The sequence below is a fragment of the Merops nubicus genome, unplaced genomic scaffold, assembly GCF_000691845.1.
Source record: "Merops nubicus isolate BGI_N331 unplaced genomic scaffold, ASM69184v1 scaffold4069, whole genome shotgun sequence".
In the NCBI taxonomy this organism is placed as follows: Eukaryota; Metazoa; Chordata; class Aves; order Coraciiformes; family Meropidae; genus Merops; species Merops nubicus.
This window is the reverse complement of record NW_008631503.1, coordinates 14,240-41,887: the sequence shown is the minus strand read 5'-3', so window position 1 is coordinate 41,887 and position 27,648 is coordinate 14,240. Positions and strand designations below refer to the sequence as shown.

Sequence of the window (27,648 nt, the reverse complement as noted above, 5' to 3'; positions counted from 1 at the left end):
GGGACACAGCTGCTCCTTTCCCGCAGGAGCGAGCCTGTTCTGGTGGTCCCCTGAGCAGAATGAGAAACTCCTGCAGTTTTGGGAAACCTACATTTTGATCATGGAGACGCTGGAAGGAAACCAGGTAGGAGCACAGTAAAATCTATGCTCGGCACCCTTCTGCGTGGTGCTTTTCTTCTGGCACGTGCATGTAAATGTTGTTACTGGGCTAAATGGAGTCATACAATGGCTTTGTTTGGAAGGGACCCTAGAGATCATCTAGTCCAGCCTCCGTGCCATGGGCAGCGACGCCTCCCAACCAGACTAGGTTGCTCAAGGCCTTATCCAGCTTGGCCTTGAACATCCCCAGGGAGGGGGCATCTACAGCCTCTCTGGGCAACTTATTCCAGAGTCTCGCTAGCCTCATACTGAAGAACTTCTTCCTACGATCTAGTCTAAAATATTTTCAGTTTTGGTGATTGGCGGTATTTAAGTATGCATGAACAGGAATATTTTTAGTTCTAATTTTAAGTCTGTAAAACACAGCATGTATAATTCATTTGGAATAAATTCAGAACTCAGTCTTTGGAATAATTCTGGTTAAAGCAGTGGATTGAACTAGAAAAGAAAAACCTGGAATGCAGATAATTGTCAGACCGTGAGTAACCTGTTCTTGGTGAAAATGAGGCTGTAGCAACTTAACCTGTTTTCACTAGAGTTCCATCTGTACCGTAACACACTTGTGGCCTTGAATAGAAATTACTGTGTTTGACTATGTCTACTTGACAGAAACTTGACAAAAGTCTCTTGACTTTAACCTTCCATAGTTTTTTGGCATTGCAATGTTGCTATTTGTGACTGCCTCTTTGTAGTTGTTTTATTTGTACATAATTGTCTTGTCACTGAGGGAAATGGTATGTACCAAAATGTTTAATTTTAGAGATGTGTGGTGTTTTATTATAGTTTTGATGTCTGGAATGGCTGGTTATTGGGAAGTATTGTTCTTATGGTACGATTGCATAGAGTTATCAATTTTTCCTCAGTTGCACACACACTACAGGTTTATTTAAATGCAGTTATATTACTTATTATGTTAATGCTACTGGTAGTAAATTCTAGCCCACGAGTAAGTGCAAGTTCCTTGGTTTGAGATAAACTGATTGCTTTCATTATATCTGATTTGCATTTCAGATCCATGTCATAAAGCCAGTATTACCCAAACTAAACAGTTTATATGAGCATGCTGTATCAGGGGAAAAAGGTAAGATGAAACTTTTTATGAAGCATCTTCTAAATATTAGGCAATGGAGTTGCACTTTTAAATTTTTTTCCCCTGCTGTTTTAGTGGCGGCTTTTTGTTAAAAAAATTAGCTGTTTTCTGTGTGGCTATTCCAGTTTTTGTGAGCCTGTGATATGCATAAATTGCTTGCCAGACGTGTGCAGGCAGTGCTACTCAGCTCTGAGGAAAATAAATCCTGGCATATGCTTATTGCTTACTATGTTATCTTGAAATTAATTTTTCTGTCAGTAAAGTCAAATAAATGCTCCTTTTCCACTACATTTTGCTTTACTTTGGCTAATGTGGAAATAAAACAAACTCAGTCTCTTAGGTTGGGTCATATGAGCTAAATCACCTCCAACAGCTCTGTAAAGAGGGGGGGAACCAACTTGTTGCAAGCAGGGCAAGAAGAAACAAATTGAGTGCTGAAAGAGCATGTTAAAGAATGTAGTTTCATCTTCTGTAAGGCAAAATGGAGCATGTCTAATTAGGTAGTGCAAGGTGTTAAGAGATTTGTAAAGTGGGAAGACTGTTAATGTGGAAGTGTTGCAGATGAATACAATGTTGGTATGAGGAGAGTTGCAGGAAGGATGACGTGGATTTTTGCACTTGTTAGTAATTTTAATTTATAACTACTAAACTTTAGAGGAGAAGTCTTGAAAGTCATGTTAATAATTTTTTTTTTGTATTGGATATTTAACAGGGTATTTTTATGAATCTGATAGCTATAATTGTATTTTTGAAATGTCCTGTGAATTTACTGTGTTGGTACCCAGAATGTGTTTGTATGTCAATATGTCACTGTTTTCTGGGTCATTTCAGAAGAATTTGCTTTTGCAACAGGTTGTTGGTTGTTTCACCCGTCGTGGCACATGTGCATTTATAAGCGAATGTTTGAGAGTGAGAATAAAGCACTGACAAAGGAAGGCATTCTTCATTTTCTGGAGCTTTGTGAAACAAAGCATCTTCCAAATTCACTTCATTTTTCAGAGGTAAGTGTTTTACTGTTACTTACCAGAGCAAACAGATGTTCTCATTTGTGGTGTATCTTAACACCAATTGCCTCAGTAACGTTGGAATTGGACACGTTCTACAAAAATACCTTCTTATGTTGCTGTGCAACTGATAGCAGTATTTGTAAGTGGTATCAAATACATAATTACTTGAAAAATGGCCAGGCTGGAGGGAATGTGGTTTTGAGTGGATTTGTTCATTCCCATTATTTCACACTAATGCTCTCTAATTAAAGTTGACTCCCAATTTATAGAGATTTGTTACCGGAAGTTAAATTCTTAGAGGAGTGATTGATAATTCAGATTTTCAAAGCTCCCTGAACCTCTCCAAAATTATTAATTAATATTAATTGAACAGAGTCTTGGATAAACCTGGTCAACAGATTTCAAGTATGTGCATGATGTCTGCTACTCTAGGATGGATTTTGAAGATCTATTGCTAAATAACTCTGTGAGGAGGTGAATGTCTCTGTTGTATATTACTACGTTTAAACACGACACTTGAAAATGTGCCGTATATGGGAAGAAATATTGTAGTTTTTTTTTTTTTAATTAGTATCATAGGCAGGTTGGCTCCCTAAGCAGCCTACACATTAGTAAGGAATGATCTATATTATACTATTAGTACTGCCTTCTCTTCATGGAAGCAGTACTGTCTTCAAAGGGTAACATTGCTGATTTATGTAAATAAAGTCAGCCTCTTGATGACTAACTTGAAGTTCAGTCCAAACTTAAAACACACTCTAAATCTTTCTACTTGTTTTGGCCCCTAGTCTTTTATTTCATGTTTAAACATCTTTTCTCTATCTGCTTCCCAAAAGGTTTTCTTATTTGCCTGCACCTTTCACAATGCTCCGTGAAATCTCTTTAGGTTCCTTCTCTTTGTGTTCCTACAATTTGCTACTAGCAAGAGTTTAATTTCTGACTCTGTCCTTTTAAAGTCTGGTGAAAAAAAAAGTCTGTTTAGCTCTACCTAGCCTTGCAAGTGTACATTTAGCCATTGCTCTTGTTTTTCTTTAATCAGTTTGTTATTGGACCGTTAATGGATGCCCTCTCAGAAAGCTCTCTGTATAGCAGGTAAGCCACTGATTTTATTGTTTTTTTAAATGTATTGATTATTGGACATTTATTCTAATAATGTCAGTTTGAATATGTGGGTAAAATATTGGATAAAGGAGAACATGTTAGTAAACAAATGGTGTTGCTAAACTCACTGATACATAAAGAGTTTTTCAGGCAAGATGATGTAAGTAAGGTGAAGTAGGTTCAATTTAATCCTTGTAATAACAACATAGGGATCCTCAAGGCCCTGTTTTACACCTGGTTTTGAAGTAATGATTTGGAAATGAAGTGAGATATGATAAATTAATAAATTAGTGAATTATTTTTTTATGTTCTCATTTTCTTGCCCTGGAGAAAGAAAGGACTGCTCTAGTTGTTGGCTATTCATAACTGATTGAAGGGTTTGTTTTTTTTTTTTTGACTGTACTTGATTATCTTTTGGGAAATTAATACTACTTTGCAGGAGACTATTTGTGGTCTACAGACGACAGTGGCCTCCCTTGTTGTAAATACATAAAGAACAGACAAAAGGAGGAGGACTTGCAAATTGCTATAGCTTCAGTGTCCTGATGGCATTCAGTCCTTTCTGCTAGTTGCATGGAGAGCTCTCTTAACGGGGAGTGAAGTGCTGGATGCACTTCATGCACCCAGCATCATGACAGATGCAGTGGCTGGGGTGATTCAGCTAGCAATCTGAAAGTTCAAAATCATTTTGGAGGAACCTTGACTGTCCGACTTTGTCAGGCAGCTAAAAAAGTGGATGTTGTCTCTATGCACTTTTTTTTTGGGGGGGGAAGCGGGTAGAATATGACTGTTGCTTATTAAGTTGAACTGGCAGTGCCATTTCTTACTGTGGGCTCAGTGTAAGATGCTCTCAGTGCTGACTGATCAACTCGAGGCTGCACTTGAATGCCAGAGTGTGCCTCCACCATCTCCTTGTAGGTGGCCAGGGACAGTTGTGCTGTTGTGACCGTCCCCTGGATGTTTTCTGGCTGCTGTTGGAATAGTGGCATAAGTGGAGGACACAAGCTGATACGCTCCATCTCTGGCCTGTTGGAGCAGTCTCTGCAGTGAATTAAACACTGAGCTGCACTTTGTTTTGTTTAGGGCCAATTCTACTTTTAGCTGTTAACATGCCAGTTGTGTATTTGATGTTTTAAAACCCAACAGGACACCAGGTCAGTTCATGGGAGCCTGTCCTCCCTTGGGAATGAGGCTACAGAAGTTTTTGGCTACTTATCTCATGCTTCTTCCAGAGGAAGAAAAAGGTAAGTTTAAATATCACTGTAAACTTTTTTAATTCGGTTTTCTTTATTTAAAAATTATAGACCCATTTTCTGTATGTCACATAAACACTATTTTTCTACATTACTTGAGAAAATTTGGGTAGTTCTTGTGGCAGTGGAGTTTCCAGAGAAAAGAGAGTCTTCAGAGGCTTTAAGTGATGCTGAGGTATCATGCTACAAAATTGGTTTTGGGACAAACTGAAGCAGACTTATTTTTTTTTAATTAAAATTCCAGACTTCTGTGTTCTGAAGGTAAACAGTATTTGCAGATTCTTTTTTTCTTTATTTGTCAGTGTAGATAATACTGTGCTGAGGAAAATCTTTTTTTTTTTTTTTTTTTGGGGGGGCCGTCTTGATGTGGTGTTTTTTTTGTTTGGGTTTGTGGGGAGGGTTAACCTATACTCCAGAATTTTTTTAGTCACAACCTGTGTAGTTTGTAGCTTAGGCATTCTAAAGAGTCCATCCAAATGCTGAAGCAGAAGGTGAATGAGGGTTCTTTTAATGTGAGCTTGGATGAAGGAAGATCTGTGTTCCAAACTTTGAGGTTAGCGTAGGCTGAAAAGGAGGAGCAACTTTTGACAGACCAGAGTTTAGGATCTCGTCTAATTGGATTAAATAAGGGTAGAACCAGCTGTTTTTAGTACCTCATGTCAACAGGTACATACTCTGGTAGGGAACACCTGAAGTGTTTGTAACGCCATAGATGCTCTGTTTCTCTCCCCTGTCCCAAAGCATCCATTTTATCACAAAATAGAGAGTCTGTGATTAGCGATTCTCAGACTGGGTAACCTGCTTCTGTAAGTTGTACCTGTGGTACCTTTCTGAGGCTTGCTTTGACTGTGCCAGCATCCATTAAGCTGGTTGGATTGCCACATACTGTGGTCTGTCATCACATGGACTAACTGCTTAAAAAAGGCATTGTCTAGTACTCAAAATTTGAGTCAGAGCTAAAATCCCATGATTAGTGCAAATCACCAAAGTGAAAACTAAGTTTTTCTGGTTATCTCCTTATCATGTTACCTTTCTGACAGGCTTCTTTGGAATGTACTTTTTTCATTGAAATAATCAGGAAATTATTCTGTTGCCTTTAATGTTCAGTAATGATCATAACACTCTTCTGCTGGGGTCTGTGTCATTTAAATGTATTGAAGAACAAAAAATCACTCTGGATTGGTTGTTCTGTTTACTTTTAAGGTAGTTTCCTGTTAAAATTTATTCAGAAGATGACAAGTAGGCATTGGTGTGCTGTTCCCATTTTGTTTCTTTCTATGGCTCTGGCATACATCCCTGCATGTAAAGTACTGGGCACTGAAGGACTTCAAGCTCTAAGGTAAAACGTTCACTGTGTTGTGCTCTTACAGAAGTCTAAAGAAATGTGCTGAACATCTGGAGAGCCAAGGTTTAGTTCACGTTTGTTAATTCTGGGAGGATGTGATGATTTTGCATGGGAATGGAAGGTTCTCTCTCCTTTACGTATAATTCACAGAGGGAAGCAATTTTAAGAGCTGGCGTGTTTATAGCTCTGTGTGACTTGTGCTTTGCATTACAGATCTTTGACACTGCCTTTTTGGCATATTTTTTTTTCCTGTCCTTCCATATTTTAATACTACTATATATCAAACTTATTTCTTTTCTTCTAATTACATTAAAACCTTGTTTAATAGTAGTTAAGGCTATATCAGGTGAAAGCCCACAAAACTGAAAGACTCATGAATAAAAGGCTAGGTAAAAGTTCTTGGCATGCGTATTGTCCTTAATTACACTGATGTTTAAGTCTCTGCTTTCACTTCCTAGAGCCACTAAAAACCACTCATTCCAGTTTAATCAAATTTGAGCTTTGAAATAAGATCTTACTGGTGAATGAAGGAATACTGGATAAATGTAGTTTAACAAAAAAAGTCAGACGCACTGACCAACTGCTGATAGATAATTTTGTGCTAGAGTGAGAATTTTTGCATATTTCTAACTGTATTTGTACTTTATTTGTAACAGGCAATTTTAAATTACCAGTTTGATGTGATCATGGGGATTATTCCTTTAGTTTTGGTTTTGTTTTACTCCCCCCCCCACACTCTCTGCTCTACTTTCTTTTTTTTTTTTAATTTTGTCAGCTATATGGTTATCCAAGTTGTAGTATCAGTTTTTGGAAGTACATGCAGCAGTAGTCTTGGTGCTGGATCTGTATGCTGTCTGGTCAGGCAATGATTGTAGTAGAATATATTTGTAAATACAACCTAATATATTGAAAATGGCTAATAATTAGCAAATATGTGAAAATGTTTAAAATTCCTACATGAGTGTTTTCTACATTGTGTATTTTTCCTCTTTCCAGAAATGTCCTCCAGTGTACTATGATTACACATCAAATTTTGTTGCGTGGAGCTGCTCAGTGCTATCTTCTTCAAACAGCTATGCATTTGACAGATGTGGTGAGTTTGGATTTGGTTTTATTATTTTTGTATTTATTTATTCTGGTGTAATAGAGATAGACTTAACACTTCTACAGAGTAATCAGTATTCCATAAATAGCTAAATACAACATGGAACAACTAATTTTGCTGGGTTTGACTTTTGGGGTTTTTTTTGTGTCTCCTTTTAAAAAGTTTTGCTAGGTAAGTATGGGTGTGTTTCTTGTTAACTTTGGTTTTCTTTTTTTTCCATTACCTGTTATTTGAGGCTTTGTCACAGGATTTTCATGCAGGAGCTATGGAATAGTATCCTGTTATGATATCCACTGTATAAACTCAGGTTTCAACAGATAGAAACTAAATGGACTTTCCTGAAATATCTAAGAGGATGTAAATATTCATAATACCAGAGTGATAAAACACCATTAATGTTGAAATAGCCAAGCCTTTATTTTTCAATAGTCAAAGTATTCATGTTTTTATGTAATATACCATGCTTGCTTTCTAGATGAGTAGGCAGTCTTCCATATTGTGTGTTATGGCTATAAACTTGTTTGAGCAGAATATCCTTTGGAAATACAAAAGTAGCACTCATCAGTGACTCTTAACTCATTTATGTACATTCATTTAAAAGGTATCATCTGTAAATAGCACTACTCCTCTAGTCATTCAATAACTTTCAGATAGGTTTTAGTACTTGGGAAAATTAAATTGTCTTCTTTGGTAAAGACAAGTTTAACCCAAAGAGGCAGACGTGAATTTGTGCCATGGAAAGGAAAAAGTAAATTTATTTTTCTGAAACTTTTGCCAGATAACAGCAAATTTCTTGAGTTGTTTTATAGATATTATCTGTTATGTATTATGTTGGCGACTATTGTATCTTGAGTAACTTCTTCAGGAGAAGGTGTCCCTCCCAGAAGTTTCAAGCTTTCTTCTGTCCCTTAGACCAGAGGAGTCCCTAAGAAGAGATACTATGTTATGGAAAGAGGTGAGAACTGATGCTGTTTTTTTGTTAATCAAAAAAACCCCAATACCTATACAAATGCATGTTTTATTATTGCTAATTTAATATTTAAATACCTACTTTTGCATTGGTACATTCTGGAATTTCTGGAGTCTTGATGGATTTATGTTTCATTTGAAAACTGTGATTATTGGGTTGTTTTAATGTTAGAGAGGTGTTAACCCTAAACAAGTTATAAAGCACATTCAAAGTGGAAGCATTTTAAGGTGGCTGAAGGTAAGGTAGGTGAGGAGTAAAATATTACTTTTTCTGCATCAATACTGAAAAAAAAAATGGTGGTTGAAGGTAAAGTAGCTGGGTAGTAAAATATTTTTCTGCATGAACACAGGAAAAAAAAAGAAGCTCTTTCTTGAAGCAGAGGATTTTTTTAACTCCTTCAGAGCTTGTATACCCCAGTACATTGTGTTCTAGAGTTCATCTTGTATTGCAGCTGTTGGGTGTAACTGTATTGAAAAGCAAATCAGAATCGGGTCTTACTCTGATTTTTGTTTCCTGAATACTGGTCCCTTAAGAGACTTCTATGTGTTCATCACAGTCTGAGTCTTCTGCATCATTTGCCATGATTGTAGGAACTAAAATTGCTGCTGGTCACCTTGTACTGTGATCTGTAGTCTCTCCCATCAGGCATCTATCCTCACTCCTCTGCATGGTAACTTCATGGAAAGAGTTTTTTTAACAAAAAAGCCACAACTTGGTCTTTTCTCTCTTTTATTAAGGATACCAGGTGGCTGTAAAATCCTGAGCTGCTCTTGCTCATCAGATCCTACAGGCAGTTATTTCTGTTTAATGGCTACTTCCCTTCGTTTCCGTTCAACTTTGTTGCAAAATTTCCTTTGATGGAAAAAAACACTATTTTGTAAGTTTGCTAGTAGTCTGTTATGCTCTGTAGTCTGCTAGTGTGGTGTGTGTTTTCCCTTTCTTATAGTTTTTAAATTACTGTCCAAGATGATGTGGATCCCGAGACTCTCTGAATGGGCCAGTACATGGGCCAAAAAAAAACCTGTGTAAAGGCTGCCTCCGATTTCCATGTTGTTAGGATGAACCCAGTCCTGGCAGAAGTAACAGGGTAATCTCAAAGGGAAAAATGTACTTAGAGTGAGATTATAAATTTTAAATTATGTAGGATATATATTTTATGCCTTTGCAACATGCAAAATGCTGTAGAAAAAATACAAAGAAATAATTTTATATATAGGGTATACTAGAGCCAAGTGAATATGAAGCCATAACTGTTGCTAGTTGTACAGCAACATAGTGATAAATTTATTTTTTTGCATAGTGTTCTCTTGTTAACTATACTGTATATTTCATCTTGTTCTAATTATTTTTGGCATTAAAGTTTTTTAAAAATGCAAGTCTCACTAGATAACACTTGACTGTGGGAAGCCCTTTTGAGATAAGGGAATTATTACCAGTCTTTCTTGGTTTTAAGAGCAGTAGTTTTTCTTACATTTGGACCAATGATCTTTTTTTAGGTGCTCTGAATTACTCTCTGAAGAACCTTCTTATATGCTAGTTAGAAAGGAATAGACTGCTAAGCCTCACAATGTGGATTTTTTATTGTAACAGCTCGTGTTTAATAGTGTGTTCAGGTGCTGCTGTGAAACTTGGTAACATCAGTACATGGCTGGCAAGTGTGGTTAAGTAGTAACATTGTTTTTAATTTAGGTTTGCAGTTGGTTGCAAGTGAATGAGGGATGCTTCAGAAAGTCTGTAACCTCTGGTTTTGAACATCAAGAGACATCATCATTATGTGAATATGTACACAGTCTTGTGGGAGAGTACCTTAAGACACCAGCATCTGAAAGTAAGTTAAATGTTTATTAATAAAAAAAGATTTTGAAGATAATTTTTTCTAAAGTTATAATTATCCCTTGGATTTTAGAAGAGTTGTTTGTTTATTTATATTGTACCTGTTCAAATTCTACCTAATTTGTGGTATTCATGGTTCTTAAGTTTGAACTTTATCTTCTGATTCCAGTTTTCCTTTGTAAAATAGTCCTGCAGTACTAATTGAAAATTAAGCTTAAATACTCAAGTTTTAATGCTGCACTGATGCAGGTCCACTAGATTTCTTCTGTTACTTTTTTGGTGGTGCCTGAAAATACTGAAACACTTCCTAAAAGTTATGTATAGAATTTTCTAGTTTGATATGAACCATAAGCAGCTGTAAGGAGGAAAAAAACACCCAACAATGTCAGCTGCTTGAACTGAAACTCTAAAGTGTGTTTTGGTTTCTATATTCCCAAATCCAAAAACATACCAGTCAAAAAACCCTGAAACTAACTTATGTTCTGCTATTCAAGAAACAACATTATTAAGTATGATAATGTAGCCCTGAATGAAAGATCAATGAAAAGAGAAACTTCAATTAGTTTTTTTTTTTTTTAGTGCCTTTTGACAGAATAGTTTTAGTTCTTCATATAACTTTTAACTGGTCAAAATAACTGATGTTCCTGACAAAGCATGTTGGAATTACGTTCTTGGTTAACTTCATTTGAATAAGCTAAAATATTTTTAAAAGCAATAGAAAAGCATGTTGGGAGCTACTACATAATACAGCACGTTGCCTGAAATTGATTTCGTAGAAACCAATGAGATTATCAGGTTTGAGGTGCAGACAAAAAGCAATTGCGTTTAGTTTCTGTCTAGATAAAAGAATGGAAAAAAAATTAGTAGTAATATTCCTGTTAACATTAATTGCTGTTGTATTACTATTTGATTTTAATAAGTATAAACCCAAAAGTTTTAAAAATTAACATGAAGGTATTTTATAAATACTGTGGAAACCTTAAAATGTCTTTAATCAGGAGAAAATTGCTTTATGCCTGAGTGGTTTGAAGCTAAGCTTGTGGCAACTATGATTCTGTTGGCTGCGGATGTGGAGCAGATGAGGAATAAATACAGGTAAGTATGAAATACCTTATTTTACATGTCTCTCTTTTTCAACCCCTCACTCCTAAAAGGTCTGGTAGAAGCCTGATCCAGTCAGGAACATGTCCATTTTTTTTCTGTAGACTTTCGAGCAGCCTTATCATTCCTGAGCTCTTGTCCAACTGTTCCTGCAAACATACTGGGGAGCATTTCTAAAGATACTTTTGTGACTTGAAAACATGTGTGCTATTTATTTCCGTAAGTGACTTCTGCATTTAAGGCAGATACTGAGAAGAAGACTTTGTTTTTAATTTTTGTTTCTGTGTAGTGGAAAAAGCAACATAGAATGGATTGAACTAGAGACTTTCTTGAACCCTCTTCTGGATGTCTTGATGAAACTTGGCAGTAATGCTTACATACCAACACTGAAAACAGATAAAAGCCTACAGCTTCTCTTGAAGTTATTGCAGACCCCTTCGTTAAAATGTTCCAATACACAAGATGGTTAGTGATATCTTCAGTATACTGTGTCTTACATTAAGTCTGACTAAAACTAAGGTACTTGCTGTTTTAAGGCTATATTGTCAAAGTAACACTAGCCTAGAAATGGTAAAAGTTGGCAGTCTGGCATATCTGTTACGAAATTGAGCTGTGGGTCCAGTCCACCAGGAGCTCTTCTTAAGCTCTTCTTAAGGTGTGCCAAAGACTAGAAATAGAGAATGTGGAAGCCTTCTGAGAGAGCAAAAGTTTTCCATTAGGGTTAGATTAGCAGTTAGCTGAAACTTGGAGAGTGTGACTGTATTACAAATATTTATAGGCCTTTCCTTTGCCTGTGAATGGATTCTGTAAGTCGTATAGACACTGCAGAAAGAAGTTAGTACCAAAATTTAGCTTAACCTGCTTAGTTGCCACAGGTTCAGCCAGAGATTTCCCTGAGTGCTTAAAGTGATCCTGCTGGACGTAACCTTTTCTGAGTTGACTGGTAGGCAATTTTTTTCTCAAATAATGCTGTTTAGGCTGCAACAGACAGAATGTCTCTCATTATTTTGTGGTTATTAGCCATGATTTTCAGTAGGCACCCTTAAGTGACTTGCGTTATTTTGACCTTGGTTAGAAACAAGGAGGTTAAGAGATGCCTACTGAAGCACCAGCCTGCTGATTTGACTGTGAGTTTTGTCCCTGTACCCCAGATTAAGCACTTTAACTTGTAGACCTTTCAGGACAGTCTGAACAAAAGGTATGGAGTCCTTACTACTCCTTTTGTGTCAGCATGGTCAGTTTGTAGTCAGAATAGACCTATATTTTTTTCCTGAGAACAAATGAAAAATGGCAATGTTCTTTTCATGAATTAGCATGCTGAACTGGATCAAGAGGGATCTTGGCATTTGGTTTCAGCTTCCCCAGATTATTTGGGGATTTATTTTTTTTTATTTTTGGTATTTGTATAACATGGAATGTGAGAGTAATTTTGGAGTTGGATCTAGGCTCTTATGTGGAAAAAAGAATCATTGCAGGTTCTGCATCCAGGTTTGAAGATGTTTACATGCAGCCCTGAAGTAAATGCTTACCCTTATTTTAAGAAGTGCTTTATATATTCACCTCCTTCCTCCCTCCTCCACCCCCCCCCGAATTTGCTGTTAAAGTTGTGGGATGGTCTCTGGCTGCTGAGGTGGATTCCTTCAAATGAAACTAAACTGGGATATGTGCCCCAGCTGCCAGTGTGCATTCGGTCTACAGCACAAGGCTAGAAAAAGCCTGAAGCAGAACCCTACAAAATCCATTGAAGTCTGTAAAATATTTCCTTGTGTCCCTTATTTCCATGTGTGTTTGCTAGTGTAGATGTAATGGATTGCTCCTGCTTTGGGAAATTTTGATGCCTGGTTTGACATGTGGAGTCCTGCTAACAGTTCTTCAGGCATGTCAAACCTGAGCATGGCAGTGTCTCCATCCTTTTGAATGCCCCTGTAGGTACTCCAGTGTGGCTTATCACCAGTAGAGTCTTTTAAGAGGCTTTCAGATTTGGAGTTATAATATTATGTATTTTTGTGTGAATTTAAACAGGGATTGCTTTTCTTGTATTATTTCCTACAGTTTTTTTGTACTTCTTCCTTCTGCGCAGGAGAGCCAAGTAGTAAATCTTGTTTCCATAGCTGTGAATTGACTGTGTTAAGGGGTGGGAAGAGTAGTGCTGCAAAATACAGTTTTGTTTCTGTGTTGATTAAACAGGTGTAAAGTCTGTCTGTCAAATGGAAAATACTAGAATGGGAGGGAGGAAGAAAGGAATTCAAGCTTGTAAAACAAAAATAGCACCAATTGGGAAGTGTTTTGTTTAAGAATACTGTAGTGGGGATAGATGTGTCTGAAATGCATGCTGAAATCAGCAGCATTTTTCTACCTGTCTTATCTGTTCTGTTGTTAGACTTCACTATTTTAAACAGTAAGTTTTTGTTAGTTATTTTTTTGATAGGGTTAAAGCCACTGCTAGTGTATTCTATTTTATGTCCAAAATGTTTATCTGAAGAATTTCTGAATTTTACTTGCAAAAGGTGTTTTAGTTGTTTGAGATTTAGAATGAAGTGTGGTAATAATCTAACACAGTTAAACTGTTCTAAACAAATTAAAGGTTAGGAATACAGTCCAATGAGCTGTACTAATAGAGAATGTTGAAAGTAAGTATAATATAGATGTGTAACTTCTGGAAATACATCCCTTTATATTTCTACCTTTTGAAGGTCTTCCATTTCATAATAATTTTGCTACATGAAGTGTAATTCAGGGTCAACTCAAGAAAAAAACAGTAGATCTGACCTCCAGGTAGCTCTCCTAAACACTGAAACTAATGACTAATATTTTTAGAACAAGATCATCATGCACAATGTGTTAACTCTGTTTTCGTATTGATATATTATTTCTTTGGCTTTCAGCTAGTCCTTACCCTGAAGTCCAGATTGGAGTGTATTTATGGTTAAATATGTTTCATCAAAGTGACCTAGCTCTTTTGTGTAGTAAACTTGTGTCTTTTCATTTGTGGAATGCTGTGAAGTAGGGTATACTCTGTAGCCTAAGCCTTTTTTTAGAGAAAATATTGCATTTGTGTTACAACATTGCATTTTATTTGACACCCTTATGCCAGGAAGCTACGTGACCTAAATCTTACTTGACTGAAATCTTACAAGACTACTGTGTATCCAAAGCTGAATTATTTCTAAACAGCATGAAAAAAAGAGTAAATAGAAACCAAACAAAAAAAAAAAAAGTAACTAAAGACCAAACAAAAAAACCCCAACAAAACCACCGAAAACCAGTTTTCACTTCTGTACATCTTAGAAATAGATAATTGCATTTTACATACATTTCACATACAATTAATTGCTGGATATGGAAACTTTTGTTCTTTATTAAAGACTAAGTTCATTAATAAGCAATTGGTGCAGAGGGTTGGGAATAGGATAAAAGTGTGCATTTAAAGCTGGAAAATGATGCATTGTATTCTGGTGTTGTATGACTTTTGTTTCACAAATTCATGATAAATCTCAGGAAGGACTGTCACCTGGTTTGATTCTTTCAGCACTATGGCTTGCACTGCTGAAGAGTACAGAGCTGTTTTAAGGTATTCTTAAGTATTTGAGTACTTACAAAGTTAGTGTAAAAGTTATACAGTAGTTAAATTTGCATGATGTAATATTTCTTAAGGAAACTGTATTTCAGTATGTACTTTTTTTTTTTTCACACAGATGGAGTGTTGTTTTTTATCTGGAAATCTCTTATAACACCTGTGGAGAGTGTTCTTGAATTTATTCTCCGACGGCTTACTACAAATGAGTTAAGCACTGTAAGTAATTGTTTGAGGCATACCTGGGTGTGGTTTTGCTTGTTAATTTGTTTTACCAGTGTTCCTAATTCTTATATCAAGCCTTTAAACACCTAGAAAGCTAATTGGCATAGAAACACTTCTGTTAACTTTTCTGGATGAGCAGAGTAAGAATATGAGGAGGGGATAGGGGAGGGTGTCTTGACAAGTAGTGTTTAGTGTCTATAGACTATATTGCTTGCTTGTTCTCAAATCTGAAGAAATTGTATAGTAAGAAATTGTTTAGTAAGAAATGAGTATCATACTGTATCATGTCTATTAGTAGAATTGTGGACATAAGATGTTTTGAGTTTAGAGACTTTTAGTGTTCAGCCTGCTCAGCATCTTTGTTGACTGTCTCCCACCGTTTGCTCATTGCCATGGCCAGTATTTAAGTTTATACCCTAAAGAAACCTGTGGCTTTTTAAGCAAAATGACTTGTTGGTAGAGGAGTTTCACTTTTTTAAAAATACCCTGTTGAATACATCAAAGAATTGCAGTGCTTTCTAGAGAGAGAGGAGGTACATATTCCCTACTCTAAAGGGATTCTAGTGATATAGAAGTAGAAAGATGCAAGACACGTAAAGCAAAACGTTTACAGACATTTCTCTAGGGAGAAGAGGAATTGAATGTAATGTTGATAAGAATGGTGTTATTCTTCAGAGAGTGGAGATTTGAGAAATAGGGGTCAGTGGAAGCTAAAAAGGGGGCTAATTCTCAAAACTGGAGAGCTCAATAAATGTAAAGTAGGAACTTTGAAGGTAAGTTTTACACAAACACGATTTACAAACAGATGAGGAGTTTCAAGAGGAGGATATGGAGTAAGAGAAGATGCAGAGTTGTAAGGTCTTTACAATTCTTTCAATTGTGACCTTTAATTATGTCACGTTTGATTTTGTATAATAAATGGCAGAAAACTGAAACAGATTTTTTTTTTTTTTTAAGGGAAGACATCAGTTTAAAGATTTTTAATTTAGTAGACTACAGTTGGATAGACTACAGGGAAGAAGGGAGAAGACCAGTAGCAACTGTAATGAGGAGATGGATCAAAATGTGGCATTTTTAGAATTATTTAATGAGTGAGTTTAGAAAAGAAACTGGTTAGGCTTTATGGACAAAGTTACACAACAAGTGTGCAGAAATGATAATGAACAGCAGTCAAATTTGCTTCTTATGTTTCGGAAAGTGAAAAAAGTCTGTAAGTTGGAGGGGGAAGGAAAGCATGTGTTTTTGCAAGGGTGGAAACTTGGAGAGGAGCAGGGGTGTCTGGGTTATTTTCTCAGAAACAGTATGGAAAGTACAAATTGAAGGGAAAGTGCAAAAACAAACAATAAATCTGATAGTGGACAGTCCCCAAAATGTGAGTGTGATGGCAGATTGATGTGAAAAGTGGTCCTGCTCAAAGCAAAAGTTAGAGCTGAATCATGAGAACAGCATCTGAAGGTCAGTGAAAGTTCAAAGGTGTATTTACTAAATATGAAAATAAAGAAAGAAAAGTTCTTTCTTCATGTCATTGCTTGAGTGCATGGCTTTACACAGAGGTGTTTTTCATGATATGTGAAGAAAAGTTGCAAATACAAGAGGAGAATAAAAAGCAATAAACCAAGGAAGATAGAGGCATGAGATAAAATGTAGCTGGGGAAGAAGCGCAAGGTGCAGCACACCCTTGCGAACGTACAGGCTGCAGTGCTCTCCTCTGATCTGAAAACTGGGCAGGCTTTGAGCACGGCTTCAGACAATAGGTTAGCCCAGGTGTTTTACATGGCATTCCTTTGGGCCCAGAAAGGAAGGGAAGTCAACTTCCTAATTCAAATAAATGGAGGTTTATTTCACACTGTCTCTTCCAAGGCATACACCAGAGCCCTAAAACTAAAAGAACCTGCAAGCTGAAAAAATTTAAAAATAAAAAAAAAAAAAAACCCAACCCCAAAATTAAAGAAAAGATTGTTCAACTGCAATGACTGCTGTTGTTTTCTTTCTGATACCATTGTTACTATTAGTTTTCTTTCTTTTCCATCAAAGTTTCCTCTTTGATTTACCTTTGTTTCTTCATTTTTAGGTTGGAGATCTGGATCGTTGTGATCTATACTTAGCTTTAATTCCAGAGATACTGAATTTGTGCTTGCAAGTCAGCTGGAAGAAGGTATCATCTATCAAGAATTTCATTTTGTCCCTGACAAATGCATCGATTTGTAATCTTCAGGAGAGGAACTGTGAAGAGGTAATTTAACATTTACAACAGTAAATATGAATGTAAAATAAACCAGTAAATATTAATCGGAATGAATACTTTTATGTGCTTATTATATTTGTATTATAGTAAATTCTTTAAACATACAAGTTAATGTATAAATATTTTATCATAAATATACTTAATTATTTATACTTTTATATAATACATTATAAAATAATAAAAAGTTTGTGTGAATATGTATGTGTATATATATTCCCTAACACCTATATGGTTTTTAGTTATCAGTATAATGTTAATGTTAAGGGGTTTTAGTACTTTTGTTTTCTTATAGTATAATTTTTAGAAGTCTGAATAGCTAAAGTAAAACTTGAGTTGTAATATGAACCAGTCATACTGAGAAAGTTACTGTTAAATGAAAATTACTTTTGTATTAATGATCTGTTGAATTTCCGAGATGGAACATACAGAGAAAAAGAAATTTCAGAACCCGGCATTGCTTTAGCTTTTTCATATTCTTATGGTCATTATCCAATAGTGGTATGTATTAGGCTAATATATCTGAAATACATCTATTTGCAAAAGGTAAAGAAACAATAACTTCTATAAAAGAAGATTTAAGATTTGTTGGCTGGTATAAGCTTTCATATTTTCTGAGTTAAACCACAACTGTTCAAGAACGTTTAATAAAACACATTAAAACATGGTAAATATTTGATTTGCTGGGTTTGCTTTTCTAAGGAAACAAAAAGCAAGACATGGTATGTAGTAGCATGTGGTATCCCCAATTTCAAATGTCTTGTTGCTTTGGGTTTCTGATTAGATGGACCCGCATCTTTTTTCTAATTATTATTTAGCAATATGTATAAACTGTTAGCTGACAAGACAGAAGTGTTCCATCACAGCTGAGCTAGGCACCTGCGCTGAATAAGTCTTTGTAATTTGCAAGATTATTTTTTTCAATGCTTGAATCTTGTAATTGATTGCAGTGACCCAGCCAAGCGAAGTTGTGTTATGCTGTAGGGTAAGAAAATAAGGAAGTAGGAGCATGCAGAGTTGCTGCTTGATGCTGTCTGAGGTAATACAGGTAGCAGAATTATCAAATGTATCAGTAGGTTATTTGTATTGTATTAGAAGAAATTGGTGTATGTTTGTTTATGTATGATTTGGTTTTAATTAGGAGCCAAAGCTTAAAGAACAAATCAAAAAAGTAGCTAGCATGGCTTCACTTAGAGCAGTTTGTGAGATAATGGATCAGAAACCTGAAGCACACCTGGACTCTCTGCTTTCTGTGGATGCTCTGAAGAGATTTGTTTCAGTTTCTCAATTCAATGAAGTACTAAAGAAGCCATCTTACATTGAAGAAAAAAGTAGGTATGTCTGTGCTATAGCTTCAGTAATTCTCCAGTATAAATTGGATGAGTATGGAGCAGTGATTAAGAGGCTGACTTTTCCTATTATTTTCTTTGATAACTTTTTGCCAAGATAAAAATGAAGAATTTTGAACACAAACTATACATTCAGTTGCTCCTTTGTCTTAACATTCAAGTTTTAGAACATTAAATCAGCCATAATTGAGCAGACCAAAGGTTGTTTTGCTCAGTCCTCCAGTGCTATGAAGCCAGAGCTAGCTTTGAAACTAGGTTATCCTTATGCCAGCTCAAATATATATACATTGCACAAAGCCATAACATGCATGCAAGTGAGCTTAAATGGAAATTATTTACTGTTGGGGAAGGGAATCCCAGAGCAAGCCTAGGGGCCAAAACCTAAATACTTGGGTAACAAAAATAGATGGCCAGCATATATTGATGTTTCCACTGAATACTTTCCCATATATTTGAGTAACGAGACTGTCTGAACCCAGAACTAATTTTTCTTGGTTTAAAAAGCTTTTATTTGTAGATTTCTCTTCCCTGAACTTGTGTAGTCTGCCCTTGAACCTGTGTAAATTTTAGCATCTTGAAGTATAATGAGTTCGTACAGTTAAGCTGTTCCTGGTGAAGCAGGAATGTGCAGGATAAATTAATACAATATATGTTGAAGGATAATCTCCTTACAGCTTCTGTGAAGAAACAGCACCTCAAGGATGGGGGAGAATTGTTGCACGCTATGTTCGTGACCAATGGATTTGCCTTTGTTTCGTTTTAAATTCACTTCCAACACTGGCTCAAGAGTATGGAGAAGCCTCAGAAATGTCATTGTTTACAATTGAAAGGTCAAGAAAAGTTCTACAGTCTGCATTAGAAGCCCTAACTATCCTTCCTTCAGACCAGGTTTTACCTGTGTTTGACTGCATGAAAGTCCTTGTTCCCAAGGTAAAAGATAAACTAACTGCGTGATATTAATAGTTTTGGGCATGTTTTCTGTCATATGTAACATTTGGCTCTTCTTTTTATTTTCAGCTTCTGGACTCATCGGAGTCTCTGTGCATAGAAGCATTTGATTTGGCTTGGAAGATCATATCCTCTTTGAGTAACACACAACTAATATTTTGGTCCAATTTAAAAACTTTTGTTCAGTTCATCTTTGATACTAAGGTTCTAGCTGTTGCTGCAAGTGCGAAGGGTCAAGCATATGCCAAAATAAAAGAGGTCAGTTCTAAGAATTCTGTTTTGGAAAAGGAACATAAATTTTATCTGCATCTAAAAATGTATTTTACTTTTTATTTTCCCTTCAGCTGTTGTGAATTTTGCATTTCCAAAAGGGTACTAGTTTGAGAATGTTAAAGATCTGAGAATTAATTGAGGCTAAACAAATATATTGTTGATTCTTGTAACACAGAAAATGAGAAGTACTATTTATTAAATTTTTATTTTAGACTGATTTTCTTCTGTATTCAGTAAAAATTTTTTTTTCTTTTATTTTTACAGCATGTATTTCCTCTTCAGTATTTTCTTTAGGCTTTATCACCGGAAATGCAACAAAGGATTAATATTCTGGAAAAAATATGCCTTTTTCTGTAGCTTAGTCTTTAAAGGACTTTAAAATTAAAAGTTAGAGGCATTCAAAAGTTTTGTAGGTGCCAATCTTAACTGCTTCTTCAAAGGGTTTTGTTTTTTTACTCTGAGGGTCCAGGTGTAGAAAACATAAAAATCATAGTCAAGTTAGGGTTCAATTTCATACTTCTTGATAGAGCTGCCTCCATAGTTAGAATAATTTTTTCTTTTTTTTAGTAAGTTATATGCAGCTGCCTGTACTTCAAAAGTTCTTGCATATGTTATGATGTACTTTTTTCATTTTAAGTCACTAAAACTGTATTCAGTACTGGGATATTGGTTCGTCTTGGCTTTATACATTGGAAAATTGTTTACTATTTCTTTTCTAAATAATATTTTTTTTCCCCCCTCTGAGCATCAGTTAAATGTTTGTGCAGAGCAGTACACAGTGACTGCTGCCAGAGCTGTCATGCATTGTTTATTAGTTGCCGGTACATATGTATGCTTAGACTTAGTCTCATGCACTGCTTTGCATTCAGCACAGAAATCACATTAGGAGAGGCTGCAGTTCTGCTTTGAAGTCACCATAAGTACCTCTGTCCTTATGCCATGCTCCTAACTGTAAATAATAGCAAATGTCCCAGCTTTATTTTCAACCCAGACACTCCAAAATTATTTTAATAAAATATCAAAGAACTGACACTTCCTAGCTATTCAGAATTGCTGTGGTGTCTCCATATAAGCCTTAAGTATCTTAAAATATGGTCCCATTTGTTTTCTCTTTGTTGTTTTTGAAAACTTCCTTCAAGATAATGTTACTGTCATCTATTTTGAACAGTAGATAACACTCACATTTGTAGTCTTCATGTGGACTAAATCCAAAATAAGATGCATGTGAAAAGATGGTAAAATATCTCTTCAGTTATAGGAATTGGTTAGCTTTTTCTTTTAATAAGTATCTGTAATGCATAATTGTATGCTCAGTGTTGTAGTAACTCATGAGCTATAGTTAGGTTTTTTTTTTTTCCTTTGGTCTTAACACTTGTTAAAATTCTCAGAATTGTCTTAATTTCATTGTTAGTATTTCAAGAATTATGTAAGGTATATTTTGCCAATGTTGAGAGTCTTGAGTCTGTGACAGCTATCCCATTGTCTGCAGTGGGACATACCACGACAGCAGGCATCAAGGAGCTAATGAAGGTCTCCTATACTCAACAAAGGGCATCTGGTCGAGCCACCTTCTGCCCCTTCATAAGAAAATGAAGATAAAGTTCCCAAGCAAGTGCCTACTTATGTATATTCTTATCCCACTCCTTAGAAGTCTCTGTTGCCATTGAACCTTTGTGCAATGGCCATGTAGTTTTAGCTAAAGAGAAAGGAAAAAAATGAAACTGCCTGATACTGATTGGTCACAGAAACAATTTTAGTTGTGTAGCACAGTGCACTCTTTTTAAAAATAGAAAGGGTGGAGCAAAGGGGTATTTTTGAGCCAAAAAAAGGGAATATTGCTATGGTAAAATCCAGAAGGGTTTTCACAGAGGTGCCCAGAGCACTGTGCTCATAAGCTTCATTTTTTTTCTGCTGCCTTTTTTCATTTCCTTTGTGATTGTTCAAATGTTAATTGTGCTAGAACCTAAATTTCTTCAATTTCTTGTGTGCGTGCTGGACTTTTACTGTGTTAATGAAACACTTGAAAAACGTTCTAGGATCCAGAAATGCATAGTAAACATGCTGCCTCCCTATAGGTGGAACACAATAGTTCAGTTTTGGAATTATTAGGAAAGTTACAAGTCTATCTTTGCACTAAAGTAAATGTTTGAATGCTTTGTAAAAATACCAAATGTTTCTGGGGTGTTGGGTGTTTTTTTCCTTCCATAAAGTGTTTCTTCAGAGTGCATTCCAGCGTTTCAATTTAAGCTCTTCATGAGCTTTTTGGTGCTTTGATCCTTAGCAATTTAGAACATCTTGTCTATAAAAATGGAGTTACTGTCAAAGAACTGTTACATTATCAAAATTATCATTTTCCAAGTGGGGAAGAGAAGAAGCTTTGTCTTGTAAGAGCTGTCACACCTTCTGGAAAACCATTCTCATGGACAGCTCTAACTGATGCTCTGTGAAAAAAAAAAAAAAAAAGACTAAACCACTTGTTCATTCTGAATCTACCCATACTCTCCCAAATGACTGCAAATTTCTTAGAAAAAATAAATGACTGAAGTTTGCTCTTCCACTTATCCTAATGAAGGGAGTAGGAAAGGAAAATTTTGGGGCCATTTTTCTCATTTTATTTTCCAATAAGTTCTAGATAGCAGTTTCTTATATCTTAAATATAACCTTGTCAAAACAAGTAGTACAAAGACATTCTTCCACTTTACCTCCAATATGATATTCAACTTGAATGTAATCCTCATTAAAGTGATATGGCTACATGTAGAAGAAATTTTGCTTAAGGTGTAATGCTTCTTTCTAAATTGGTAAGGATTGATTAAAAACACCAGGTTTGTTACTCATTAAGTAAGCTCAGGTGCATTTGTTTCAGTTACCAGGAGATTGGTGTAAAGCATCTGGTGCTACATCTGTTTAAGTAAAGATGAGTTCTGTCTTTTGTTAACATAAATATGTGCAGGGCCAACTGTTGCCCATTCACCTGCCCTTGTAATCAGGGAATTGTAAATAGGTTGAAGACAGCATTAACCTGAGCAGAGATAGGGTGCAGAAGATGATCAGACCTGCTGAAGTAGGTATCACTGCCATATTATTCTAATAATCCAAGCACCTATGAAAAGTAGATTTTGAATCCTTTATTTCTTCTTCTTTTCAGATCATTTCCAAGATCATAGATATGTCCACTACAAAGACTGGAGTCTTCAATGTGGTTCTTAGTCATTGTTGTCGGTCTTGGATATTTCCCACCATTGATGACAGAAGTACCTTGACAAATGCTTTCTTAAATGCTGGAAATTACTGTGAACTTATCACTGAGGCTTGTGTCTTTGGAACTGTATTTAGGAGAGACCAAAGGTATATCAAAAAAATCTTTGATTATATTTGTTATGATTTTGTGCACTTTTTCTTCTTGATATAACTATTGAAAACAGATTTTGTATGCTATTTTGCTAATTTTGTTGCTTTTGTCTTTTCATCTCTGAAGGTTGATTCAGGATGTGCATGCTTTCATAGAAAATCTTGGAGAAGAATGTGCAGCAAATGTTGTTACAGAAAGGTAATGATTTTGAGGCTACATCTTATAAAATTTGGTGTGAATTGTCTTCGTTATGCTTGATGCTACAGTAGGAGGGATGCTCGTTTTGAACACAGCTTCTTACCATAGAACTGTAGAATATCTTGGAAGAGACCCATAAAGAGTATATTCATACCAGCTTGCTAAAATATTGTTAAGGGGAGGTATATATCACATTATATTAATAATTCAGATATAAAATTTAGAAAAATGCTAAGTATTTTAAGGAAAATACTGAAATGTTATCTTGAATGGGGCTGAAATAACTGCTTCCTCATTCTTCCACCTCAAAATTAATACTCATTAGAGTATTACATTACAGAGCTGATATGGTACCTTATCATCGTAGACAAGACAGTTAAGAAACTCATGCTTTAATGCAGCTAGATTTGGAGTCTGGCTTTTTAATGTTGGTTGTAGGACTTTTTAGGTTGCCTACTGGCAATAGGCTTTCCCTCCAGTTTTTGAAACAGGGCCATTGACTGTCGGATTATTGGAACTTCTTTTACAGCTTCACTTCCAGTTTTACTCAGTGGAAGAACTGTTTCTCGGACTACCACAGTGTTTTCAGAAGTGTTAGAAGTTGATAAAGCCTGAGCTTTAAAAAAATCTACTGCCAAAGTTCACTGCTCCCATATTTTTTTTTTCCCCAAGAGTTTCTTGGTTTTCAGATGTCTGTTTGTGACAGTCTGCAGCTGTGTGATGCTTTGTTACCTATAATGTCATTAATTCTGTTCTTGGCATGAATTATTCTGGATGTCTCTGAGTAACTAATAGAAATCAAGTGTTGTTTTGGACTAAACTACTGGCCAAAACTAGAAGCATATATTAGTTGTTCTAAGGTTACAGAATCACAGAATGGTTGGCAGTAGAAGGGACCTCTGGAGATCATCTAGTATAACCCTTCTTTTAAAGCAGGTTCACCTAGAGCAGGTTGCACAGGAATGCATCCAGACAAGTTTTGAACATCTCCAGAGAATGAGACTCCACAACCTCTGTGTTCAGCCTCATCCGGTGTTCCATCACCCTCAAAGGAAAAAAGTTTTTCCTTGCATTCAGATGGAGCTTCCTGTGTTCTGGTGTGTGCCTGTTGCCCCTTGTCCTGTTACTGGGCACCATTGAAAAGAGTCTGGCCCCATCCTCTTGACACCCGCCCTTTAGATATTTATAAGCATTGATAAGACCCCCTCTCTGTCTTCTTTCTCCAGGCTAAACAGCCCCAGGTCTTTCAGCTTTTCCTCATAAGATGTTCCAGTCCTCTCATCATTTTTGTAGCCTTCCTTTTGGACTCACTCCAGTTGTTCCAGTTGTCTCTTTTGAACTGGGGAGCCCAGAACTGGGCACAGTACTCCAGGTGTGGCCTCACTAGGGCAGAGTAGAGGGGATGGAGAACCTCCCTCAGCCTGCTGGCCATAGCCAGGCCAATGCACCCCAGGTTACCATTGGCCTTCTTGGCTGCCAGTGCACACTGCTGGCTCATGGTTAACTTCTGGTCCACCAGGACTCCCAGGTCCTTCTCTGCAGAGCTGCTTTCCAGTTGGTCGGCCCCTAGCCTGTACTGGTGCACGGGGTTATTCCTCCCCAGGTGCAAGACTCTACACTTGCCCTTGTTGAACTTCATTAGGTTCTTCTCTGCCCAACTCTCCAGGCTGTAGAGTGAATGGCAGCACAGCCTTCTGGTGTGTCAGGCACTCCTCCCAGTTTTGTATCATCAGAACACTTGCTGAGAGTACACTCTGCACTTCCTTCTAGGTCATTAATGAATGTGTTGAGCAAGACTGGACCCAGTACTGAACCCTGGCGAACACCACTAGCTACAGGCCTCCAGCTAGACTCTGCACTGCTGATCTCAACACTCTGAGCTCTGTCATTCAGCCAGTTCCCAATCCACCTCACTATCCACTCACGTAACCCACACTTTCTAAGCTTATCTCTGAGGATGTTATGGGAGACAATGCAGAAGCCTTACTGAAGTCAAGATAGTCAACATCTGCTGCTCTACCCTCATCTACCCAGCTAGTCACACCATCGTAGAAGGCTGTCAGATTGGGCAGGCATGATTTCCGTTTGGTGAATCCATTCTGACTACTCCTGATAACCTTCTTTCCTCCATATGCTTAGAGATCACCTCCAAAATAAGCTGTTTCATTATGTTTCCAGGGATGGAAGTGAAGCTGATGGCCCTGTAATTTCATTGTTGCCCTTTTTGAAGACTGAAGTGATATTTGCTTTCCTCCAATCTTCAGGCACCATTCCTATTCTCCATAACCTTTCAAAAATGGTGAAGAGTGGCTTAGCAATAACATCTGCACCTCTCAGCACCTATGGGTACATTCCATTGGGGCCCAGGGATCTATGGGTGTCCAGCTTGCCTAAATGCTTGAGGAGGATTGGGTTAGAGATCAAGGGGGATAGTCTTGCTTCCTTCAGCCTTTCTCTCTTACCTCCAGGGACTGGGATTCCTGAGGGCCAGTCTTAGTAGCGAAGACTGAAGCAAAGGCAGCATTCAGTAACTGCCTGTTCAGTATCCTCCATCACCAGGGCACCCACCTCATTCAGCAGCAGGCCCCATTTTCCCCAGTCTTCCTTTTTCTACCGATGTACTTGAAGAAGCCCATCTTGTTGTCTTTTACATCATTTGCCTGATTTAATTCCAAGAGGGCCTTAGCTTTCCTCGTTGCATCCTTACATACTCTGGCAATGTTCCTATGTCCCTCTCAAGTGACCAGTCCCTTTTTCCACATACTGTACACTTTCTTCTTCCACTTGAGTTTTTCCATCAGCTCCTTGCTCATCCATGCAGGTTTCCTGCTTCCTCTACTTGAATTTTTCTTTTTTATTTTTCACTTGTACAGATGCAAGTGGTGCTTGAATATTAACCAGTTCTCTTAGGCTCCCCTGCCTTCTAGAGTCCAAAAACATGGGATTTCTCCAAGTAGATCTTTGAAGGGATCAAGATTAGCTCTCCTGAAGTTGAGAGTTGCAACCTTACTTCTTGCCATGCTTCCTCCTTGCATGATCCTGAACTTCACCATCTCGTGGACACTGCAGCCAAGGCTGCCCTCAACCTTCACATCCCCAACCAGATCTTCTTTACTTGTTAGTGCAAGGTCCAGCAACACACCTCTCCTTATTAGCCCCACCACTGCTGTCAGAAAGGTATCATCAGTGCACTGCAAGGAGCCTTCTGGACTGTGGGTGCCTCACTGTGTTGCCTTTCCAGCAAATATCAGGGTGATTAAAGTCCCCCATGAGAATTAGGGCATGTGATCGTGAGGATACTCTTAACTGTCTGTAGAGGCCTCATTGACTTCCTCTTCCTGGCACAGAACCTTTTTATGTCACAGCTATTTCTGTAGAATGCTATTTTTAAACAGATGCTATTAAAGACCTGCAGATAGGAGCAGGGACTGGTTCTTTGGAACTCATGAGTTTTCTTCATTGGCAATGTTGAACAGAATTTAAAACTGTGGTTCTGGGTGTTTGCATATTGTCTTGATACAGGCAGCTTGATGGCTGTATATTCAAGGTGATGTTTGCTGCTTTTATAAAATAATTTAGGAATTATCTTTGTCTGAAAAAGTAGAGTTTGATTTTTTTTTTAAATATTTTACAGTACAAATCGAGATGACCACTACGTTCGGGTTTGTGCTATTAAATTTCTGTGCTGGTTGGATGGATCAAATATCTCTCATAAGACGTTTATGGAAGACATTTTCATCAAACTGCTTGATAAAGTAAACCTCATTTCTCTTGGTATATAAATGTAATGTTAGTACAGTTACTAAAACAGAGTATTTACAGTTGACAGGATGTATTTACAGTTGTTTGTATAACCTGTCTGTATTTGCCCATTAATAGATTTTTTGCTGTTGTTGTTATGAGACAGAAGTTAACTCAGCCAAACAAAAATAGTAAAAAATGTCTTTTAAGTTTATTTCTCTATTTTACTGGACTTTCTGACTTCACGGAACATTATCCAAATTGTAAGTGTTGTTCCATTAAGAATCTTCCTTTAGGCTGCATTTTGAAGTACCACACTTTAACAATTGCAGACTAACTTTTGAATGGAGAGAGCGACTGTGTCCTTAGAAGACCTTTATAATTAGAATTAATGGAGGTGGTTGGAGTCTGATTTTCACTTATGTCATAGCTGATTATACATTGGCAGTAAAGTCAGAGGTAAATTACTTCAACTGCTATTAGAACATCACTCATGCATTCTGGTACTGTACAATTAATTCTTGTCTGAAGAACAAGAAATGGGTGATCCTTCATTTCTGTCAGTTACTAGAGAAAAATAGATAATATTTGTGCTCTAAGACTGATCAAATGGGAAAAATCCATTTTAAAAACGATTTCCTGACTTGCTTAAATATGAAGCTTAAACATGGAAAATGAAGTGTATTTACATTTGAATATTAATATAGAACTTGGATCACCAAATTTTCTTTTTAAAAGTTAAGGAAGTAGTTTCGGGTGTCATGTATTTTGAAGGCAAAAAC

General features: G+C 36.7%; 1 protein-coding gene across 1 annotated transcript in view; it reads left to right on the top strand.

Annotated features, from left to right (window-relative positions):
* Positions 1-37: 37 nt before the first annotated feature.
* The window catches only part of TARBP1 (TAR (HIV-1) RNA binding protein 1), a 40,004-nt gene continuing 12,393 nt past the window's right edge, over positions 38-27,648 (top strand). Inside the window, exons 1-19 of the mRNA XM_008947568.1 lie at positions 38-124; positions 1,171-1,240; positions 2,102-2,250; positions 3,296-3,348; positions 4,504-4,601; positions 5,814-5,949; positions 6,952-7,048; positions 7,926-8,015; positions 9,720-9,858; positions 10,862-10,958; positions 11,254-11,429; positions 14,660-14,757; positions 16,835-16,996; positions 18,147-18,340; positions 19,029-19,284; positions 19,372-19,560; positions 22,724-22,923; positions 23,054-23,125; positions 26,760-26,880. Coding sequence (XP_008945816.1) covers positions 101-124; positions 1,171-1,240; positions 2,102-2,250; positions 3,296-3,348; positions 4,504-4,601; positions 5,814-5,949; positions 6,952-7,048; positions 7,926-8,015; positions 9,720-9,858; positions 10,862-10,958; positions 11,254-11,429; positions 14,660-14,757; positions 16,835-16,996; positions 18,147-18,340; positions 19,029-19,284; positions 19,372-19,560; positions 22,724-22,923; positions 23,054-23,125; positions 26,760-26,880 — 2,421 coding nt within the window. The 5' untranslated portion in view covers positions 38-100. The remainder of the gene's footprint in view (positions 125-1,170; positions 1,241-2,101; positions 2,251-3,295; positions 3,349-4,503; positions 4,602-5,813; positions 5,950-6,951; positions 7,049-7,925; positions 8,016-9,719; positions 9,859-10,861; positions 10,959-11,253; positions 11,430-14,659; positions 14,758-16,834; positions 16,997-18,146; positions 18,341-19,028; positions 19,285-19,371; positions 19,561-22,723; positions 22,924-23,053; positions 23,126-26,759; positions 26,881-27,648) is intronic.